The following is a 21,215-nucleotide window of genomic DNA, read 5'->3' as shown; positions in this document are numbered from 1 at the left end:
CAGGTGCATCTCTGTGAGTTCTAGGCCAGCCTGGTCTGTAAAGTGAGTTCCAGGATGTTACATAGAGAAACCTTGTCTCTCAATTACTCCCCCCCCCCGCAATAAGACCACTTATTTTCATTTGTTATGGCCACAGCCAGAATAATTATTTAAAAAATTTTATTGGTGTGTGTGTGTGTTGGGGTGTACTTGCCATGATGTGCATATGGAGATCAGAGGACAACTTTGTGGAGTGCGTTCTCTCTTACCTTTATGTGGGCTTTGTGAGGATCAAACACAGCCCATCAGGCTTCTGGGCAAGCATTCCATCCCCAAAGTGTCTTGCTGCCCCCACTGCACATTCTTAATGCACTAGGGTTTTCAACACAGTGCTGTGTGTTGTAATTTGCTTTGACCCCCTCCAGTGTGATATTGTTGGGGGTTTATTGGGTCTGGGTTAGGTGGCACCTCTGTGTCCTTGAAAATGGACAGGTGGCAATGGTGTTCCACATTATACCTCAGCAGGTACGTGCACCCCAATGTCTGCTGCTCTTAGCCCTGTGCCGTATTGCAGGCACATGGCCCTGTGAGGTGCATGCTCTGGATCTCCCACTTCTCGTCCTGTGGGAATTTGCATTCCATCAGTGGCTTCCCATAAAGGAGGTTAAAGCTGAACTATGAATCTGCTTCTTTGAAAACTGAATGAGGACTGGGTCCCTTGGGCCCCGTATCCCAGCCTAGCAATCACTGGAGCTTCCAACAGCTTTTGGTGCTGCTGCAAAAAAGTCGTCACAGTATAGTTCTCACCACCCTGAAGTTTGGTGGTGGGGGGTGGGAGAAGGTCGTCTCCGGATTTTATGCCTTCGCTTCTGATGGAAACCCACATGTTCTGTGCTGCTCCTGGCTTCCTGGCAGCGTGGGTGTCAACATGGTGCACGGTCTATTAACTGCCCTTCTGGAGCTATAGGAGAACCACTGTCAGTACTAACCATATGGTTCCAAAGACCAATGCATGGCTTCCTGACCCCTCCGTGGGCTGCACCCAGGCAGAGCTCCCATCCTTATGTTTTGCATGATGCTTGCTGTTCCCAGAGCCTGTCAGTCTTCACAGTTTTGTTTCCTAGCCTGGGGGGCCAAAATGCTTTTGCTCAAAAAGCCCCTGGAACGGCTGTGCCCACCCAAGCCAGTCTGGGATGTCTTCATCTATCCGATATGCTGTAGTCAGGCCCTGGTGTTGCACTACAACACCTCAGCTGTCTCTCCAGGACCACACTTACTCACGATGAATTTGCTCATGGGTGATTTGTGACTAGAGGAGTTCTACCTTTGTATGCTGTTTATCCTACCCACCACTGTTTTCACCAGGAAAATCTGTTGGAGAAGTAGGGGTTGACTAGAAATGTTGTCATGGTAGCATCCAGGTTGTGTGGATTGGTCTCAGAGTATTTTTTTTTCTTCCTTTTCCCACTTTTCATCAATCCTCAGGCTCACTCTTAATTTGGGTAAGATTGCTTGTATGACTGTCACTGTAATTGTGTGGAATAGTGGGCATAGGCATTGAAGAGGTGATCTTAATAGGATTAGCAGATTGAAAAATTTCCAAACTAGTAAAAGCTTTCTACTAACAGCAGCAGCAGCAGCCACTGGAGCTGATGGAAAATGCAGGTTCCCAGGCCCATCTCCATGCCACTGGGATAAAAGTCTAGGCCACCCCATCTGTAAATCTTCCGGTGCTCCAGGTTTGTACCCTGTGTCTTAAGATGCATAGTCCTAGAGGAGTACTGCCCAATAGAACATTCTGTAGAGGTGGAAATAAGGAGTGTAGAAACCATGAGCCTCACAGGATTTGTCCAGCTCTTCCTAGTATCACCAAACAATGAAAGTGCCATGGAGATCACTTACGAGGAAATGTTTCTTTTCTCATGTGGTTTCAATGGTTTTCAGTTTGTCCTAGTTGGGCAGGCATGGTGGAGTGACTCAGTTCATGGCGGCAGGGGCATGTGGCCTAACTTTACCTGGCTATGGACTGGGAAGTAAAGAGAGTCGGATGTGAACCAGGGGCTCGGCTGTCATCTTCAAGGCCTACCCCTAGTGACCTTCTAGCCACCAGGTCCCACCTCTTCAAGACTCCACAGCCTCCCCAGACAGCGCCACCAGCCAGGAATCAAGTGCTCAAAACATGAGCCTGTGAGGTCATTTCAGATCCTAATCATAGCAGTAGATTTTTTTTTTTCCACTTTGATTTAAACATCCGTATAAATAGTGGTTACCCACTGGCCGCTTGGTTCCAGAGAAATTTTGCTACTGTGTGGATAAGCTCCTAAGATGTTTTAAGATATAGTATCACTAATGTCACATCATAGAACAGAATTCTCTGAGAGTGGAGCTCCTGTTGCTGTACCACGGTTTGTCTTGCCCCTCCTTTTGCTGGGGCCACTTGGCCGCTTGCCAACTAGTTGAGTAAAACCCTTCTTTAGAGTCACTGATTGGCCATGTGGCTCCTGCCAGTTGTAAATATAAAATGGTGAGGGGTTAAGAGCTGGTTCAGTAGTCAAGAGCACTGGCTGCTCTTGCAGAGAACCCAGGTTTGATTCTCAGTACCCTCATGGCAGCTCGCAGCCATCTGTCACTCCAGTTCAAGGGGATCTGATGCCCGCTTCTGGCCTCCACAGGCACCAGGCATGCACGTGATGCATAGACATGCATGCAGACTAATTATCCATACACATAAATTTTAAAAATATGTGTAGCATGGTGATAAAATGTCCTCTTTGGAGTCACACCCATTTTCACTAACAGAATTAATTACTGATTTCTTCCAGCTGGAGTTCTAGCCCATGATGTGTAAAGTGAGGTGGAGAGAGAGAGGTGTAATATGAGGGTTCTTCTATAGCGGCCTAAGTGGAACTGTAAGTGGGACTCACTTTGTAGTTCTCGAACTTGCCATCCTCCTGTCTTAGCCTCCTGAGTGATGGTATTGCAGAAGTGTAACACAATGCTGGCTATAATGGAACTCCCTCAAAGAGAAGCTAATGGGACCTTTAAGTCCCCCAGGGCTCTTGTGGAACCTTCCAGATACTTTGGAAAATATTTTCTGAATTGCTGAGTCTGAGCCAGAATATAAGATAGACAGACCTCGGGGACAACGTTCAGGTTTTTTGTTTTGTTTGGTTTCATTTTCATTAAGTAAAACTTGAAGGAAGAAACAGGGCTGTGCTGGGTTGGTTTGTCTGAGATTGTTAGAAACCCCAGAAAGTACTCTGCAAACAGGCCCTGGGCTTAATATCTGGGCTGAAAAAATCCCCAGAGGTGATGTGGTCTTCCCATTGACACAGAGTGTGACCTTGGGGAGCCTAGGAACAGCAGAAAACAGTTATGGCCTTCCTCTCAAATTTAGCAACTGAATTCTAAAAATTAGAGGAACTGTCACTGACAAGACAGAAAACGCTACTAAGTTCTTTGTGACAAGCAAAGTTCTACATGACTGAGCATCCTAATTGGGGACCCCAGTGTTGCATTATTTAAATCTATTATTATTGATTTTCACAATCCTCCTCTTCTTAGGCGCATGAAATGTTAAAAGCAGGTAGAATAGGATTTAAAATGACCACAATCCAGCTTTCTCATTTTACTCTTGAGGAAAATGAGTCCCAGAGAGGTTGTCTGTTAAGTAAGGAGACACACAGTAAGGACAAGGCAGAGTCAGGAGGTGTCTGAGACAGCCTATGATGTCTTTGATCAGATACCTTAGTGTTCCTTAGCTGCTTCTGTGTGCACAGGTCTGCATTGTCTATAGACCCAATGCTCACAGATCATGTACTACACAGGCAGGTGGGGCAGGCTTCTGCGTGGTTATAAGAGACACATTGATGTACACTGTTTAATTATATTCTCTTTAAAAAAATTTTAAATTGTATTTGTTGGAGTGAGTGTGTGTGTGTGTGCACGCACACTCGTACTCACATGCTATGGTGCACATTTAGATTTCAGGGAGAACTTCTACAGTCACTCCTTACATCATGTGGATTCCCTGGAGCTCAGTGGCTCAAGCAGTTAGCTTGTGGTCGTTATATAACATCATGAGGATCCCCATGGATTAAATACAAGTTATCAGCCTTGGCAAGTGCTTTTAACTGCTGCACCATCTCACCAGCCTGCTTAGTTATGTTCTCAAATGCTTCTTTTTGCTAATGTGTCCCAGGGATGCCTTGGAATCCTCCAGGAGAGGCTTTTGACTGGTGAAATTTTGCAGCCGCCTTTTCATAACGAATGGTTGGGATCGTCTGTGCTATGTATGCACATGACTTATTCACCACAGCTTTGTGTTGCTAACCTTTTACATTTGTCATGGTTTTGTTGGGGATTAGCTGGCTTTCCAAATACTGGCTCCATTTCCACATTAGACTATGACAACCCTTCTTTTATAACTTTCTCTCTTTAAATAGCACAGCAAAGCTCTCACTTCATCTGCAAAGCATTACTATGCTAGATGTCAAGAGGATAGCATCCTGTACATGGATAGCGTTCTCTGATTTTTGGCTGGATGAATGGTCTTCTGTCCAGGACAAGTCTGAATGTTATTCTTCCTATTTTTACCATGGCTGATGAAAAATTCTGTAGTTTACAGGGAAATAATAGCTGTGCCTTTGGTTCTTCCCTTTGAGTGTGAATGGAGTCGCAAAACAACACATTCAAATGCACACCAAAAGGCTGAGAGAGGCTTGGCAAATTGAATGTGGGGTTATTGTTTGTGTCCACTAAACCAAGTCCTAAATCACATTTAACATAATTGGTGGTTTTAAATTGGACCACTTTAGCAAGGAGAGTGAAATAATCTCTCATCCTGTCAAAGAGGCGATACCTTTAGACCAGCATTTAATTGCATTGGCAGAGTAAGTTTGGGGAGGCGGCAGTAATTCTGGCCACATTATTCTTGGTTTGTGGCTAAATTGAGATCATCATTTTCTCTTGGTTTCAGTAACTTTCTTTATTGCTCTTCAAGCTAATCAGATCACTGTAGTGAGAGCAGGCTTTCTGATGGCTCCAGGGTAGACAAGGGAAAAGGGTTAGGTCTCTGGTAGCTGCCCTTCACTTTGGTCTGTGGAGGGAACATGTGACCCTCAGGGTGAAGCTGGATGACTTTCTCAGTAATTGCTTATATAAAGTGAACGCCACTTATTTACATGAAAGTATATACACCTAAAATATGCTGTTGTAGTCACTTTGTACAAGCTAGGCTCTTAGTTATTTGTATTAGTATCCACAAGTCATTCTGGAATTCTTCCCAGCTGCCTAGACTGTTCCATACAATACTGGTCCCTTTATCTACATCCACTTTGGGAGGTAATACAAGGCTCAATCATGGGACCACTGCTGCCTGCCTGTGGCTCTAGTACATACCAATCTTTATCTTTCGTGTCCCTCCTTCCAATGAAAGCATTTCCTTTTCATTGTCCCAAGTAGTCCCTCTTAAGAAATTAGGCCATAGGGCTGGAGAGATGGCTCAGCCGTTAAAGGCCAGGCTCACAACCAAAATGATAAGAAATTAGGCCATTGATACCTGGGGTATTTCTCGGTGTTGAAAATAGTGACTCAGAGTGAACATGGACAGTATGATCCTCTTCTTTATTTTGTCTTGCCTGGGAGCTGCCAAATGCTCTTCTTGGAATGGCTGTTTGGACCCATATCTGAGATGTTTGGAATTTTCATACAGCTGCACAAGGGTTCTAAGCACAAGCACTCCTGGTTCTGAGTTTAGACTTAACCCAGAGTCAGGAAGATTGGCCCACCAAATGACTTTCCCAGCCTGTAGGGGCAGAAGGAGAGAAGGGAGCTGCTAGAATGGGAAGTGAGGTTCTGATATGAGGCATGGCCCACTTGCTTGTGCTGGATCCAAGGCCACATTGATAGTTTCAGTTATCTGGAAAGTTTGGAGAGTGTAGTTTCTGTGAACCATGGACAAGCTGCACGAGTTTGCTTCTAGAAAATGAAACAGCAAGTAGGCTAGACAAGTGACAATATGTTGAAAAGATCCCACTCCTCTCGTTTTTGATACCAATTTAAAATGGAACATTTGTCCCTCAGTTCATTAGGGGTTGGTTACAAGAGCCTTGGTTAACTAAATCCAGGGATTCTTAAGACAATTATGTAAAAGGGCACAGTATATGCACATAACCTATGCACATTTTCCATGCTCTTTGAATCATTGCTAGATTACGTATACTATCTAATGAGATCCAAATGCTTATTAAACTGCATTGTTTAGGAAGTAATGACAAGAAAGGTCTGCTGTATAAGGTCAGGACAGATGCAATATTTTCTCCAAATATTTTTGAACTTTGATTGATTGAATCCTAGATGTGATTTAATACTAAGTAAACCCAGCCTATATAAGAATTAGTTGGAGCCGGGCGGTGGTGGCGCCTGCCTTTAATCCCAGCACTCGGGAGGCAGAGGCAGCCGGATCTCTGTGAGTTTGAGGCCAGCCTGGGCTACCAAGCGAGTTCCAGGAAAGGTGCAAAGCTACACAGAGAAACCCTGTCTTGAAAAACCAAAAAAAAAAAAAAAAAAAGAATTAGTTGGTTACCTTGGAGTGCCATGACTCTTCAAAAGGAAAAGGTGCTGCTGATATTTCGTGCATCCTGGGTTCAATGTGTTTGTCCCCAAAGTAGCAGATACTGAGGTTTGGCATTACTTTTGAGGCTTTTAATTTGTATTCACAGGCACAGACTACAGGTAAGGAGACCCCTTGCAGGTTGCAAATGGTTATCTTCCTCTGTGATCTGTACACTACTGTCCACAGCATGCTACTGTGTAGGCTCTTTGAATTTCTACATAAGAATGTATTGATCAGTTGTTAATCTGCGGGGTGTGTGTGTGTGTGTGTGTGTGTGTGTGTGTGTGTTGATAAAAGCACATTACTCCAAAGGACACAATTAGGAAGGAGGAACATTGAATATGGTACTATTTCAGGTTGAGTTTAAGCTGTGATTGAGTTTAATGTTAACAAGGACAGCGTCTCAGATACGGGATTATTTAAGAAGCTTGAATGTACCCTCGTTCATTGCGGTTAGCTATCTACTGCTGGAGATTCAAGGCAACCAGAAGGAAGAAGATAATTGCAACTGTTAGACTTGTGGCAAGGAAGTTTGTGCTGTGTACTGTTCCCCGAGAGGCTGCTGGTGCTGTGGGGGCCTCCTCCCTTCATTCCTGCTTTCATCCTCTCTGCACACCTGAAGTGCCATGCCAGATAATTGAATCTAATCACTTAAAAGGAAGTACTTCACGTTCCACTTGGTCATGAATTATTACCCATGAAAATAAGTAAACCTACAAATCGTAATTCAGACCCACATGTGGACAACACTGGAGTTTGACCTCACTTGCACTTGAAAGCAAAATGTGTGGCTAGCATCCTTTACGCCATGAAGTCACACGCAGTGTCTCTGTTCCCGTAGCTGTGCCCCCAAATGTAGCAGAGCTGAAGAACTTGGAGGTGCTTAACTTCTTCAACAACCAGATTGAGGAACTGCCCACCCAGATCAGCAGCCTTCAGAAACTCAAACACCTGAACCTGGGGTGAGTACTGGACAGACTTGAAGAAGTGCCTGCGGGGTAGAGAGCTAAAGGCAATGCAGGGTGTGGGCAAGTGAGGAGCAGCATTTGTATGGTTATCACACAGGAGAAGTGCATTTCTAATTGCTTTTTATGTTTCTGGCTTAAGAGAAGGCTGTTGTTTTAACATTTCCTTTCAGTGTCGTCCATTAGTGCATATCTAGTTGAGAGCTAATTGAGAAGCTAATTGTTGGCATAACAAGGAAGTTATTTTTCATGATATTTTGTTTCCAGTAAAATTTTATTTCTGTTATTTTGGCCAAGAGAGGCCTGACTTGCATAACATTGATTGTTGAGAGGAGCTGGACTACAGTGGGACTGTTTTCTCTGTGTATTACATAGAAATAGTTTGGAAAACATTCCTTCCGTGTGGCGGCCCCTCGTGTCACACTGCGATTGCTTACTGTTCTTCCGTGTTGTGGGAGTAGGGAACAGTCCTACGTTCTTTACACCAAGGTGAAGAGAGGAGAGTGATTAAGCTGAGGTCGCAGAGCCAAGCATCAGTGAGAGATAATAGTACCCTGTGCCCGTATATTGCTTGGCAGTTCTCAGAGTTCTTGGGCCAGCACTTGACCCTGTCCACATGTGTGAGGTGGAGAGGGCAGGGTTCCACACGTTTCTTATGTGGAGGGGCAGCCAAGCTCTTCTCAAGCGGTTAAGGCATTTGTTCCTGATTACCCCTGACTTCGGTGGCCCAGTGAGGTGGAGACCTCCATTGATTTGGGTCCATCAGACCCCATGATGGCAAGTGGAACTTTGGCTTTTGAAATCCATCTTCATGGCCCTAGCTGTTAACTGAATGTTAGTCCACTCATGTTTCCATCTCCGTGCAAGCCAATCTAGTCATTAAATTGTAGCCACTGGATGTTATAATTATGTTAGTGAGCTACACATGGCAAGAGAAGTATGCTGGGTATTTATCAGTCTCATAGGGAGATGGTGAAACTGTTGCTAGTCCACTGTTTATGTGAGGCGTTTGGTTTGATACCCTTGTTGCAAAGCTCAGTTTGGATAAGAGACCAGCTCTACAGTATCTGTGAGCATCTGCTTGCTAATGTGTGAGAGGAAGAGGAGGGAAAGAGAGAGCAACCTCCCTTCAAATGACAGAGGTTTTTCCTTGCTAATTCTCACACTGGCTCCCCATCAATGAAACAGAAAAGAAAGGATTATGTATTTAGTTCTTGAGTTTGAAGATTATTAGGTCCTGGTAGTGGGGTATTGCTCAGTGGGTAGGGGGTGCTTAGTTTGAAACCAGGAGGGACTAGTTTCAAATCCCCAGCCCCCATGTAAAAAAAAAAAAACCATGATTGCCTTGTATACCTGTAATCTTAGCACTGGGGGTGTGGAGATAGACACAGGTAGATCCTGGGAGCTTGCTGGTTAGATAGCCTAGCCCAAATGGCAAGCATTCAGTTCTGTGAGGGAACTTGTCTAAAAAAATAAGGTGTAGAGTAATTAAGGAAGACACACACTCTGTCTTTTTCTGGCCTGCACAGAGGCACATACAGGTATGCACACGTACATAAACCACACACACACACACACACACACACACACACACACACTCACAAAAAAACGCCATTAAGTTGTATAGTAAATTAGTATGCAAAATGCTAAAAATGTATTTTACTATTAAGCTGTTCATTTATAAAGTTATAAAATACATATAAAATATATATGTATATATGTTACTATATTATACACTTTTATTAGTATATTATAAGGATATTAATGCACAATGCACATTTGAATAACATATGTAATTAGGAACATGACCTAACATGTGTTAATCAGAGCACAGAATTAGTGATTATATCATCAAGGTTGCACTGATGTTTTCATTTATTTCTTGACTGTGTAAGTGCTCATTCTATGTCAGTATTGCTGATGAGGATCAAGGGTAAATATCATGGCGTGGACCTTGAGATGGAGGCAGGGCACACTGTCAGTGAACACAGTAGGGTCACAGTTGTGCTGGAGCTGATGGAACTGCATGGAGTCAGAGACATGGAAAACATTTGCCTATAGATGGGGTTCTCAGGAGGCTTCCCACAGGATGAACTCTGGAACCCACCCAATGCACACGAATGCGTTTCTGTCTTAGACAACTAAGCAGGCATCTCAGGTTGAGAGAGGGACACATTTCAAAGCTCAGAGCCCTGCAAGTTCTGGGGTGCTTATTGGCAGTTCACTGGTGTAACTGGATGTAAAAGAGGAGGCAGGTGGTGGTCAAGTGAGATGCAAGGCTAGCCAGACCCCTGGGGATGCCTGCTGCTCACCGAACGGGTGCTTGTTGAGTTCCAGCTGGCTGCCATTTTAGGGAATAGCAATCCAGCGGTCATAGAGCTCATGCTACAGTGGGGGCACCAGTAATAAACAAATAGATGTCAGTGACGACAGGGAGTCACAAGTGCTACCCCGATTTATATAACGGAGCTCTGAATGCAGATTAGATCTGCCTGATGATTAAGGAATTGGACCTGAAAAGTAGTGGGTATGAAATGAGAGCAGTTCTGTATGAAAGCTCATTGTGCAGAGAGAAAGCTAATGGGAGTTGGGGTAGAGGTCAAGAGGCCAATGGGGAAGCCACCTTTGTGTCCGAGGTGATCTGGGTCAGTGACAGTGGAGGAAAGGGTGGGGGGATTTAATTTGAAAACTATATAGAAGAAAAAATACAAAGACAGTTACTGATGGGAGGAATACAATCTAGATTTCTGTGTTGGGCAGCTAACATGGAATTTGACATGGAGTCATGTTTGGGAAGAACATGAGCTCAGGCTTGGTTCAGTTGAGTTTGGGCAATCTTAGGACAGAAGGGTAAACTTGACAAACACGCACCTCAGTTACATCCTTGCCCTTTTGGAATTGTAATTTTGGCTCTGAGTCTATTGATTATGTAATACTTCCAGTGTTTAATTCCAGGGCTCCATCGAAGTTGCTCCAAAGAATTTCAACAAAACTTTTAGTTCACTGGGAAAGGAATTAAGATGGGTTTCAGTAAAGGAGTTTCCGTTCTTGAACGTCATGAAGATTTATACATGCACATGAAGGCCAAGGGGAGGCAGGTTAGAGAGAACTGCATGGCATAAGCAGGTAGGATGAAAGTGTGCACTTGGGAGACTGTAAGCACAGGGCTTAGGTCACATGCATTCACAGCCCAAAAGACACACTCAACCAAACCGATTTTGAGTTATGTAGTATTTGCTGTTTGTTATGATGATCACAAGACATGAAAGAACTTTAGGCCAGCTCATAAGAGAAAGTTTTGGTCTGTTCTTAATTTTTAAAGCACAGAGCATTGTTTATTTTACAAGAAATCAAAAGCCATGGATGTTCTGAGTTTGCAGGGGAATAGGTTCTGAGCAAACTTCACTGTAGAGGACCACACCAAACTGCTTGGGACGGTCAGCCTAGTTTGTTGCTAGAATTCATCTTATAAGCACTTGGTAGTTAGAACCAGATGAAAGACCTGACATAGATGTGCTTCACAGACTGTGACGTCATAGGAATGCAGACACAGCCTCTGTTTGGAGGTGAGTGGTCCAGGAGATTGTTTTGCCTTGTGTAAAGTCATCCTGGGATGCCCTCTACCTGAGACTTGCAAATCCACTTTTTTCTTGGTGCTCAGTCATTTCTCATGAGGCCTGGTTGGTAGAGATGGGCAACATTGTATCTCTTATCAGAATGATCAATGATTGGATTGATTTTCATTGTCACAGTCTCTCCTTCCTTTCAATGTCTTGTCAGCTTACACTGAAATATTTTTAAATTGGTTTTTAAGTATTATTAAAGAGAGCTGCAATAAGAAAAATAAAAGTCTTGAAGGATAAAAGATAATAGCAAAAATTTCTTAGATTTTATATATACATATGTGTGTATGTATGTATGTATGTATGTAATTTGCTTCTCTGGTGTAATAAAATGCTAGCCAAAAGCAACTTGGGGGCTGAAAGGGTTTCTTTGGCCTACAAGTTATAGTCTATCAATTAGTTGAAGCCAAGGCAGGCACTCAAGGTAGGAACTGGAGCAGAAACTAGAGGGAAAACCTGCTTCCTAGCTTGCTTCCCCTGGTTCTTCAGTTACCTTTCTTATACAGCTCAGCCCGCCTGTGTGAGGGATGGCACATAGTGTCTGGGCATTCTTCTACCAACGAGCAAGGAGGAAAGTGCCCCCAGAGACATGCCTATAGGTCAGACTGATAGAATAGAAGCAATTCTTCAGTGAAGATTCCCTTTTCTCGGGTGTGTCTAGCTGACAACTAACATTAGCCACCACATATATATGCACACAACACACACATATAAATGTGTATGTATATATATAATATATATATATATTTTATATATATATATATAATAAAGCTTACCATCTTAACCTTTTTGTAGTGTGTCATTCAAGAGTGCTATTTTCACACTACTGCACATGAAATCTCCAGAAGTTTCTTGTCTTGCAAACCTGAAACAACTAATTTCTCTCCCTCTGCCCCAGGCCTTGGCAACCAACATTCTAGCTGGAGATAATTCTGATCATTAGTGCATAGTTGTAGAACAGAGTGTTGATGTCCTCTCCCATTCAAGTGAATGGATGAACTAAAGCAAATACCTGGAATGTACGTTTTGAATTCTTGTTTGCACATGTCTAAGGAAGTTTCTCTTCAGACAGACATATTTTGTGTATTCATATGTAGAATGGTATTCAAGTTTCCCTATTGGAGGAAGTGATAACTAAAAATTTTCATACATTTCGTGAGCATGGGTTATCTGAGTGAAATGATTAACTGAGATTAGGGTGCTTTATCTCATATGTGAGGTAAAATATGAAAGTCATCTCAGCAGGGTAAAGTGATATTTACCAGAGGTAGATGGCAGGGATGAGGTAGTAAGAAGATGTTAAGGACCAAGAATTTCAGTTGTTCATGGATAAGTTCAAGAGATTATTATACACCACAGTAACTAGAGTTAACAATATTTCCTGTATTTGAAAGTTGCTCAGAGAATAGATTTGTGTGTATTGGCATTCCTGGTATATTCTCAGCACATCCAAAATGCTCATCAGATCAGGTATATGTTAAATGGCTTAATGTGGTGTTTCCTCCATTGTGTCCATATTCCCCAACAGCCTGTTGTATATACCATTAGTGTGACAATTTCTTCTTGTCAATTAAATTACATGAATAAAATGAAAAAGCAAGCAGCATTCCATGAATGCGGAATCATGGCAGACTTTTGGGCTTTGGTCCTGTTGAGCTGGGTTTGCACCGTATATCCAGTATTCCGTGTGAATTTGTGCTTAGAGGGAGCTGACATGTTCCTTCTGTCCCCAAACTGCAGCATGAACAGGTTGAACACGCTGCCTCGAGGATTCGGCTCTCTCCCAGCTCTGGAGGTCCTGGACTTGACTTACAACAACCTGAATGAACATTCTCTCCCTGGGAACTTCTTCTACCTCAGTGAGAAACCTTTGATTCTGTAAATCTCTTTAACACAGTACTTTGGTTCTAAGAGTGAAAATTTTATTTGCCAGTGCCAAAACTCTTAAGAGAAATCATTAGACATACATATATATTTCCATCACAGAGTCCTTTTGAAATTTCCTTCATCGTTCAGCAGTATTTATATTTGATGTATAGGTGGCTGACACCACTGGGCAGAAGCACACTCAGTAATATCCTATTAACTTTCCAAGAGAGATTTTGTTCCTCAATGAGATCAAGTCTCACGTTTAGCTAAGAATCTTGATTTCCTTTTAAAGAAAATCCTTGATTTTTCCTTAGTGTGAAAGGAAAGGTTTTTCCCTGGTTGCTGTTAATTCTCTGCAATGCACTGCTCAAAGATACTCCATAAAATTATTTATAAAAAATGTCCATTCATAAGCTACCAGCTGCATTGTTTCAATATCCAGCTCAGATTCTAATTTAAGTCATTAAGGAGCTGTCCTTACCATAGACTGGTTTTGCTAGTATATAACCACAATGGAACTGTGCATCACCAATGTTCATCCTTTCAGAAATTTCTTGCTATAGGTACATATAAAAATTAGGATCCCTGATATCCCAGCAACTCATGAAATACTCAGGGAAGAGTTGTATACTTAAGTTAGCATCTGTGAACAGTGACTTCGGTGTCATGTGGAAATTCTGTTGGTGCTATTCTGTGCATTTATTTATGTTACTCTTTTACTTTTGAGAAAAGGTCTCACTATATAGCCTTGCCTGGCCCAGACCTCACGATGGAGACCAGTCTGGCCTCATACTGTGGTGATTCTCCATACCTTAACCTCTTGTCACGATGCCCACACTAGAGAATCTGCCACTTCTGAAGCAGCCTATAAAATTTCACTTTTTACCTCTTTTTCACGCCCTCTACCAGATGTACTGAAGCACATGAAACAAATTCTAAATTATTTTCTTGGGCCACAGAGGGAATTATTTTTGTTATATATGTTAACATACAATTCTGTCCATTTTCCCATGTTAGAATATAATTAGGTAGCTGTTAAGCCAATCTTTAAAGTCCATCTAAGTAAATTTGCTTTGTTGTTGGTAGCTATTTAAGGATTTTAGCGTTCAGTGGCTGGGATCGTGCCATCATTTTATAATCTGTGCATGAAATGACTTTTGATATTCTGCTCACTTTAGGTTTTAATCTCTTAAATCCATGTCTTCACTTTAGCACCTTTGTGTTCATATAGTTTCATCATTAAAGCCATAAAAGGAAAGTAACAGTAATTAGTCTGGTTATGGGAACAATAAGTCGTGATGACAGTGTCCATCACTGCAAAGCCCTTCATGTCTTTATTCTTAACACTGATCTATTTGTGTAAGAACATTCTAGTCTGACATAGATCCCTTTTGATGAAAGAGCCCTTTGCTCTGGATTGTGATGTGGGTGGCCATGTGGGACCATGTGGTCCTTCTTTCTCTTGAGATGCAAATGGCAGAATAAATGTGAATCTGAAGTACTAGAGGAAAAAAAAAAAAAAGCTATCTTTTCTGAAAACATTGAAACTGCGCCAGAGTCTGTAATGCTCCGAGTTGCTAATTGTGTCAGGCCCCTTGGATACAGATGTTTTCCTGGACACACCAGCACCACAATCAACCAGTAAATCTAGGTCTGACCTGCTTGTTATTATAGCGAGCCCTAGGTATGTCACAGGCTTTTCACCAAGCCAGGGTTATTAATCAAAGCTGACTCCCTTGCATTGATCAGACCTCAAATGCTTGGGTTCCATGGCACCCTGTTTATATATCGCTGTTTAATTTGCAGCCACCCTGCGTGCACTCTATCTAAGTGACAACGATTTTGAGATCCTGCCTCCAGATATCGGGAAGCTCACGAAGTTGCAGATAGTAAGTAATTTATCTAAATTCTTAGAAAATCAATTCACTTCTGCAGCCCTTGTAGGAGTGGGATCGAGTCAATTTGAGCAGGAGTAAGGTTTGTTGTGCAGGAATGAACCACTGCTCCTGCTTCTGTTTCTTGTTTAGCCTCAGACACTTTTAAATGAATTGAAAAGATTGAGCCTTGAAGGAAGAGAGGGCATCGGGTGAGTGTGTGAGTTTCTGTTGAGCACCTCTTTATGAAAAATTGTTTTGACAGCTCCCTGTTTTCGTATCTTTAGCTCAGCCTCAGGGATAATGACCTGATCTCACTGCCTAAGGAAATCGGCGAGCTCACCCAGCTGAAGGAGCTCCACATTCAGGGGAACCGCCTGACCGTGCTGCCTCCAGAGCTAGGTAAGGTTGCTTGTCAGCAGTCTTAGCGCTGGGTTTAACTCATAATTACTCCAACGTCGCAACTGTGGCCAACCTCCCTCCTCTCTTTACTCTCCACTCACTCAGGCACCCCATTCTGATCAAATTAGGGCCATTTGTCATTGGCCGGAGCCCAGGTGTTATGAATTGACTTTCTGCATTACAGCTGCAGGGGGCAGCATCTCAGAAACTGCTGATGGGGGCTGGCCTAGGACAGGGTGGTGGGGTAGGAGGAGCATGGGGTAGTAGTAAGAGCTTCCTTTAGAATGCCTTGTGTGTTAGCTGAGTAAGCTTTCTGGGTGCTCACTGGGTTAGTAATAGTTTATCAAAACGATACTCTTACTATCTTTTGTTTTTTTCTCCCATCTGAAACTTTTCACCAACTAGATAAAACCTGTTTATTATACCTGTTGAAAATGCCTTTTCCGGTGGTGGGTTTGGTTCTGCCATGATGCCATCTCCAGTGAGAATTGTTAAATGTGTCCTTACTGCTAACTCTTCGGTCCTGTTCCTGGTGGCTAAATTTCAGTTCTCTGTGTGGCCCCGGTTAGGTGTCTCTCTCTCCTCCCTCTCTTGTAAGCTCTGAAGCCACAGTTTGACTGCTGCTGTGACACTGCCCTTCTGCAACAATCTCATGAATGGCACACAGTTAGAATCCCAGCACTTGAAATGGAGGCAGGGCAATCATGAGCCACCCTGGGTCACAGGGTGAGACCCTTTCTTAAACAGAAACAGTAAAACCTTGAAGTTCACTGGCCTCTCATTTCCTTCCATTCCTTTTATCCTTTGAACCACCTGGCTTTCTTGAACTGATACTGTTTCTCAATTATTAATTTCTTTACACCAAAGTAGCACATTAAAACAAACCAACAAACCGCTTTATTTGACTCACACTTGTTGGAGAAAACCGTTCTATGATAGGAAAGGGAATTTCAGCTATTACAAATGAGAATATAAGATGCCATGAGAGTAAGCGCATTCTCACGTCTGTTCCCCGCTGTCCCCTTCATGCTCCCTCTCACTCCATGCCAGGCAGAAGGTATCGTGTTAAACAAAACCTACTGAATGAGTTAATGAAGTGACAGTCTTGGATATGGTGGTACTAGGAAGGTCGCAGGCACAATTTGAGTTCCGTCTAGAGTTGTGCTCCCAGCACAGAGGCCACCAGCCGTAAGTCAGATGTTTCACAGCCATGCGTGGGTTGTCACACAGGGGACCCCAGTTCTGCAGCAAAGGGGCGTATGAAAGATAAGCGGGGGCTGGAGAGATGGTCCTGCAGCTGAGAGCGTTGCTGTTCTTCCGGGGGACTCAAGTTTGGTTCCCGGCACCCACGTCAGATGGCTCACAACTACCTATAACTCCAGCTACTGAGAGTCCAACTTTCCTGCAGGAACCTACAGACATGTGGCATACCCTCACACAGACACAGGCGTATACATAAAAAAAAAGCTTTAAAGACAAGTGAGACAAGTAGTCACTTGCTTTCATGGAATGAATCCCATTTCATCCCCACTGTCCCATCTCCTTCAGCCCCTTTCTTGGAGTTAGGAAGACTGAGTTTTCAGAATTCAGGAGTAACTCAGCACCTTTTCTTCATTGAACTACAAGCAGTCAAGTTTTGCTTTGGAAGGAACAAAGCATAGGCTCCAAAAAATTTTTTTTTGGTCATATAAGCTTGTAAACCTAGCAGTTGAGACTCTGAAATAGGAGACCCATAGGTTCAAGGCCAGCCTGGACTTCAAAGATCCTGTCTGGGAACAGAAGGATCAAAGGGGATGGTGTTTAGTGAAAATTTTCTAAGGTGAAATAACTTACCTGAGGAAAGACTTGTGACAATAATTGTTAACCATGGATTTTAGCATTAGCAATACTTGGGGACATTTTACAGGACATAAATAACTCACCTCCTCCTACGCTATTGAATCAAAACTCCATGTGTGAGACGGATTCTTGTGTAACAGGATGAAGCTCGCTCAGCGCTTCTGACGTGTGTCCTCGGTTGGTGTGATGAGTAAAACTAGAAAAAGTAAATATGCATTTGGTTGCCACTTTACTTGCTTTTTCAATTCTTCAAGCAATATGGTAATGTGAAGCATTAGGCTAAGCAATCCTTTTATTGGATAGTTTATTAGAAAAGTGCCTCATTGAAACCAGAATGGGCCTATCTGTATTTTTAAGCCTTATTCCTTTTTTAGTTTACATAAATATTCTATGCTATCATATTTCTCTGGCATTTCCTTTAAGCTATCTGATAGCAATGTGAGTATATTTTTTTTAACTTAGGAATAGAATTATAAAAAGCCTTTGCATAACTTCACTTCTGCTAACCGTACCTAGAAAACAGTGTCCACGTCTGTCTGTTAGTCTCTTTCTACTTAGAAGTGAATACTTTAGATTGAAATCGGTAACAAACTCTTCAGAAACCTTAGTTACTAATTTATAATAAAGATGAAGACTCTGAGTGGTGGTTATTTAAAAGCCAAGGGCAATATACTAGCTGGTAATATAATAATAGCTAGTAAGGCCTTGGATGCCAGGGCACGATGATAAGTACTTTTCTGTGCAGTCTGTCCTGGAGTTGTGAGAATAGTGAACAGACTTTGTAGAGATGGGGAAACTGAGGCTCAGGGAGGGTTTGTGACATGTGCATAAGGGCACAGCTAGTGAGTCACAGTGGCTGTACTTGAACCTGTCAGTCTCTCCTCCAGGCCCACATTCCTGACCACTGTGATGGGCTCCCACTCACCCTTATGGTAGGAAGAAGATTTCCTAGACATGCACTTCTGAGTTTGAACCAAAAGACAACAACCCTTCAGGATGGTGCAGGAGGAAGTTTGGGACAGGAAGGCCAATGGCATGGCAGGCTTTGCCGGTCTATGGGTGAAGCTGGAGTACTGTGCGATGTGTGCCTGAGATGGGCTTTGCAAAGTGAATTGCCATTTTGTTGTTTCATTCCGAGCCAGTTGCTCTGTCTGTGTGATTCCTGCCTCCCGGTAAGGAAGCACCGCAGCAGGAATGGTTTCCATTTGTGCACGTGATGCCCAGTGACCATCCGAAGCCCCCTCTCTCATTCAGCTCATCCTTTCTGTCTCTGTGGCATCCGCTGGCTGCAGGTTTGCCTCTGAGTACGTTTTAAAGAGTGTATGGTGATTTCCTTTTGGTCTGTTTATTTTTTAACACAAGCAAGGTAAGTGCTCCTGAGATTTTTGTGAAAATCCGTTCAAATAAACCCAGAGGCTGTCATTTGAAGCATTGTTGGTAAGAGAAGTTCAGGCAAGCCAGGGAATCTAGATGAGTTCGGATTTGTCCAATCCAAGGACACAAGGGAACACAGCAAAATGAAAGTCAGAGGCTTGCTTGGGACTCTAGGACTTTTCTTTTCCTTGCATGTGTTACTTAGACTGTATTTCTGGTTTCTAAAACGTATAGAACACTTGCTTCCATGTCAGCCTATATACCCTGTAGTGGTTTCAATGAGTAATGTCACCCCAGACTCCTGGTTTGAACACTTACTACCCAGTTTATAGTACCATGTCAAGCTGTGGAGCCTTTCAGGGATAGAGCCTGGCTGTCAGAATTAGGCCACTGAGGGGAGGGGTGTCTGAAGATTTTACCCACTCTTCCCATCAAGCCCTCTCTCTTCTTAGTCTGTTACCATGCCACTGCATTGTCATAGAGAACTGAAATCCCTTTGAAACCAGGAGCCAAAATAAGCCTTCCTCCCTTCAGTTGTTTCTGTCAAGTAATTTCTCGGCATGACACAAAAGTACTATCTCTAGAGTGTTAGATACAAATTGGGGATTGAGTCACCTGCTCATTCACCCATTCATTCACCCATTCATTCATTCATTCATTCATTCATTCAAGCATTTATTAATTTTCTTCTTTAGGCCATCTTTAATTCCAAGGGACTTACCTTCCCAAGAAGTAGAATTAGCTTACCCAACAAATATTTATTAAGCCCTTGTTTTGCATATTTGCTTGGGATCATAAGTGTACCCCATATGCAGGGAAGGAAGGGAAGGAGACACACAGACAATAGACAAAGACAGAGAAAGCTAGGTAAGTGAGTAGAGATGGTATGTCACATAGTGTTGTTGAAAATCAAGCCTGAGCAAAGTGTTGGGTAAGGGGAGAGGTGATCTGAGAAGACCTCACCTATAGTGCATTTAATTGAGACTTAGAGGAGGGAAGGGGCCTTCCAGGCAGAGGGAGCAGCGGAGCTGAGGTCCTAATATGGCTCCTGTCCGGGAAGTAACAGGAAAAATTGTGTGAATGTGGTAAAGGTAGTGGAGGAAGGGAGGCATGCAAGAGAGGAGCTTTGAGGGTGCATGAGTTGCTTTTTAACTGCTGTGATAAAACACGGATGCATGAGTTACTTCTTAACTGCTCTGATAAATAACATTACCGAAAGCGACTTAAGGGACAAAGGGTTTACACTTCCAGTAGAGTCCATCATGATAGGGAAGGCATGGCACTGAGCAGGATCAGGAAGATGGCTGATCACCTCTTTTGAATCTACACACAGGACGTAGACAGAGAACAGGAAGTAGGGCAAGGCTATAAACTTTGAAACTCTTCCCATAGTGTAGCACTATCTCCAGGCAGACTCCACCTCCTGAAGGTTTCATAGCCTCCCCAAACAGTGTCATCAGTTGGAGACTGTGTTCAAACACAAAGCCATTGTCAGAATGCTGGCTTTTCCTCCAAGTGAGGCAGTTTCCACAGACACCTCTAGCCCAGCAGTTTCCAATCTAGAGTCACGACCCCTTTGGGGATCACATATCAGCTATCCTGCATGTCGGATATTTACATTATGATTCATAACAGTAGCAAAATTACTGTTTTTATGTTTTATGGTTGTAGCAAAATTATCGTTTTTATGGTTGAGGAGTCACCACAACATGAGGAACAGAATTAAAGGGTCACCGCGTTAGGAAGGTTGGGAACCACAACTCTAGCCAAACCATCAGAATCTGTAAATTTCTTACCTTGTGTGGTCAGGAAGTATGGGGGTGGGGAGTAGGCCTTTGCCAGTGTGAGCTGGAATCTCTGAATGGAGAGCCATCCCGGGTTACCCTGATGAGTCCAGTGGTGTCAGGGGAAGGAATGGTGACCCCAACAGACTGGGGTCATAGTGGATGGGGTTGTGAGCTGAGGAATGCAGGCAGCAAGGGCACAGATTGCCCCTAAAGCATCCAGAAAGGACGGAACCCTGTTCACACCTTGACTTCAGCTTTGTTACATGGAGCTTCAGACTTGTGAGCTCTGAACCACAAGGGAGCTGATATCTGTTGCTCCAGGCTGCTACTTGTGGCAGTTTGTTACAGCTGTGCTGGGAGACAGATCCAGGTGGGAACACAAAGAAGGGTGAAGGTGTGGCAGCATCTGGCTAAGGATGGGAAGAACTGTGTGTCTTTGCACATGTCTCCCTCCACGGTGTTCCTTGGCTTTGTTGACTTGCTCTTTATAGAACCGTATCTGGCTTCTAGACGATCATGGAATCCTCTCGAGGATCATGGATCCTCTGCATTGTTCACATAAGCATTGCCATTGAAGGAAAAAAATCACATTGCTGAAGTAGATAGACATCAGGGAAGGCACTTTGAATGTCCGAGTGGCCTGTAGGGTGTGTGTAGCAGTGCCAGGGATGCCCAGGTGAGCTGGCTCAATGTCCCACTGTATGTGCTGGGAATCGTTAGTGTGTTTTATTACAATAACGGCAAGCAGTGAATGTATTCTTTCCAGCTCACTTGAAAAAAGTGAAGGTTCATGTGAATCCCTTCCAGAGACTCAGTGTCACTGTTTGAGCCTGCCTTCTCATTTGTAGTGTCCAGAATGGACAGGATTAAGAACACTGCTTCATCTA

General features: G+C 43.2%; 1 protein-coding gene across 2 annotated transcripts in view; it reads left to right on the top strand.

The window, feature by feature from the left end:
* The window catches only part of Rsu1 (Ras suppressor protein 1), a 183,409-nt gene that overhangs the window by 39,142 nt on the left and 123,052 nt on the right, over positions 1-21,215 (top strand). For both annotated transcript variants that reach the window (XM_059262445.1, XM_059262444.1), the window contains exons 4-7: positions 7,437-7,557; positions 12,924-13,042; positions 14,859-14,941; positions 15,214-15,328. In XM_059262445.1, the coding sequence (XP_059118428.1) occupies positions 7,437-7,557; positions 12,924-13,042; positions 14,859-14,941; positions 15,214-15,328 (438 nt within the window). The remainder of the gene's footprint in view (positions 1-7,436; positions 7,558-12,923; positions 13,043-14,858; positions 14,942-15,213; positions 15,329-21,215) is intronic.

This window comes from Peromyscus eremicus, chromosome 5 (assembly GCF_949786415.1).
Source record: "Peromyscus eremicus chromosome 5, PerEre_H2_v1, whole genome shotgun sequence".
NCBI classification, from domain to species: domain Eukaryota; kingdom Metazoa; phylum Chordata; class Mammalia; order Rodentia; family Cricetidae; genus Peromyscus; species Peromyscus eremicus.
This window is presented reverse-complemented; position numbering and strand designations above follow the sequence as displayed.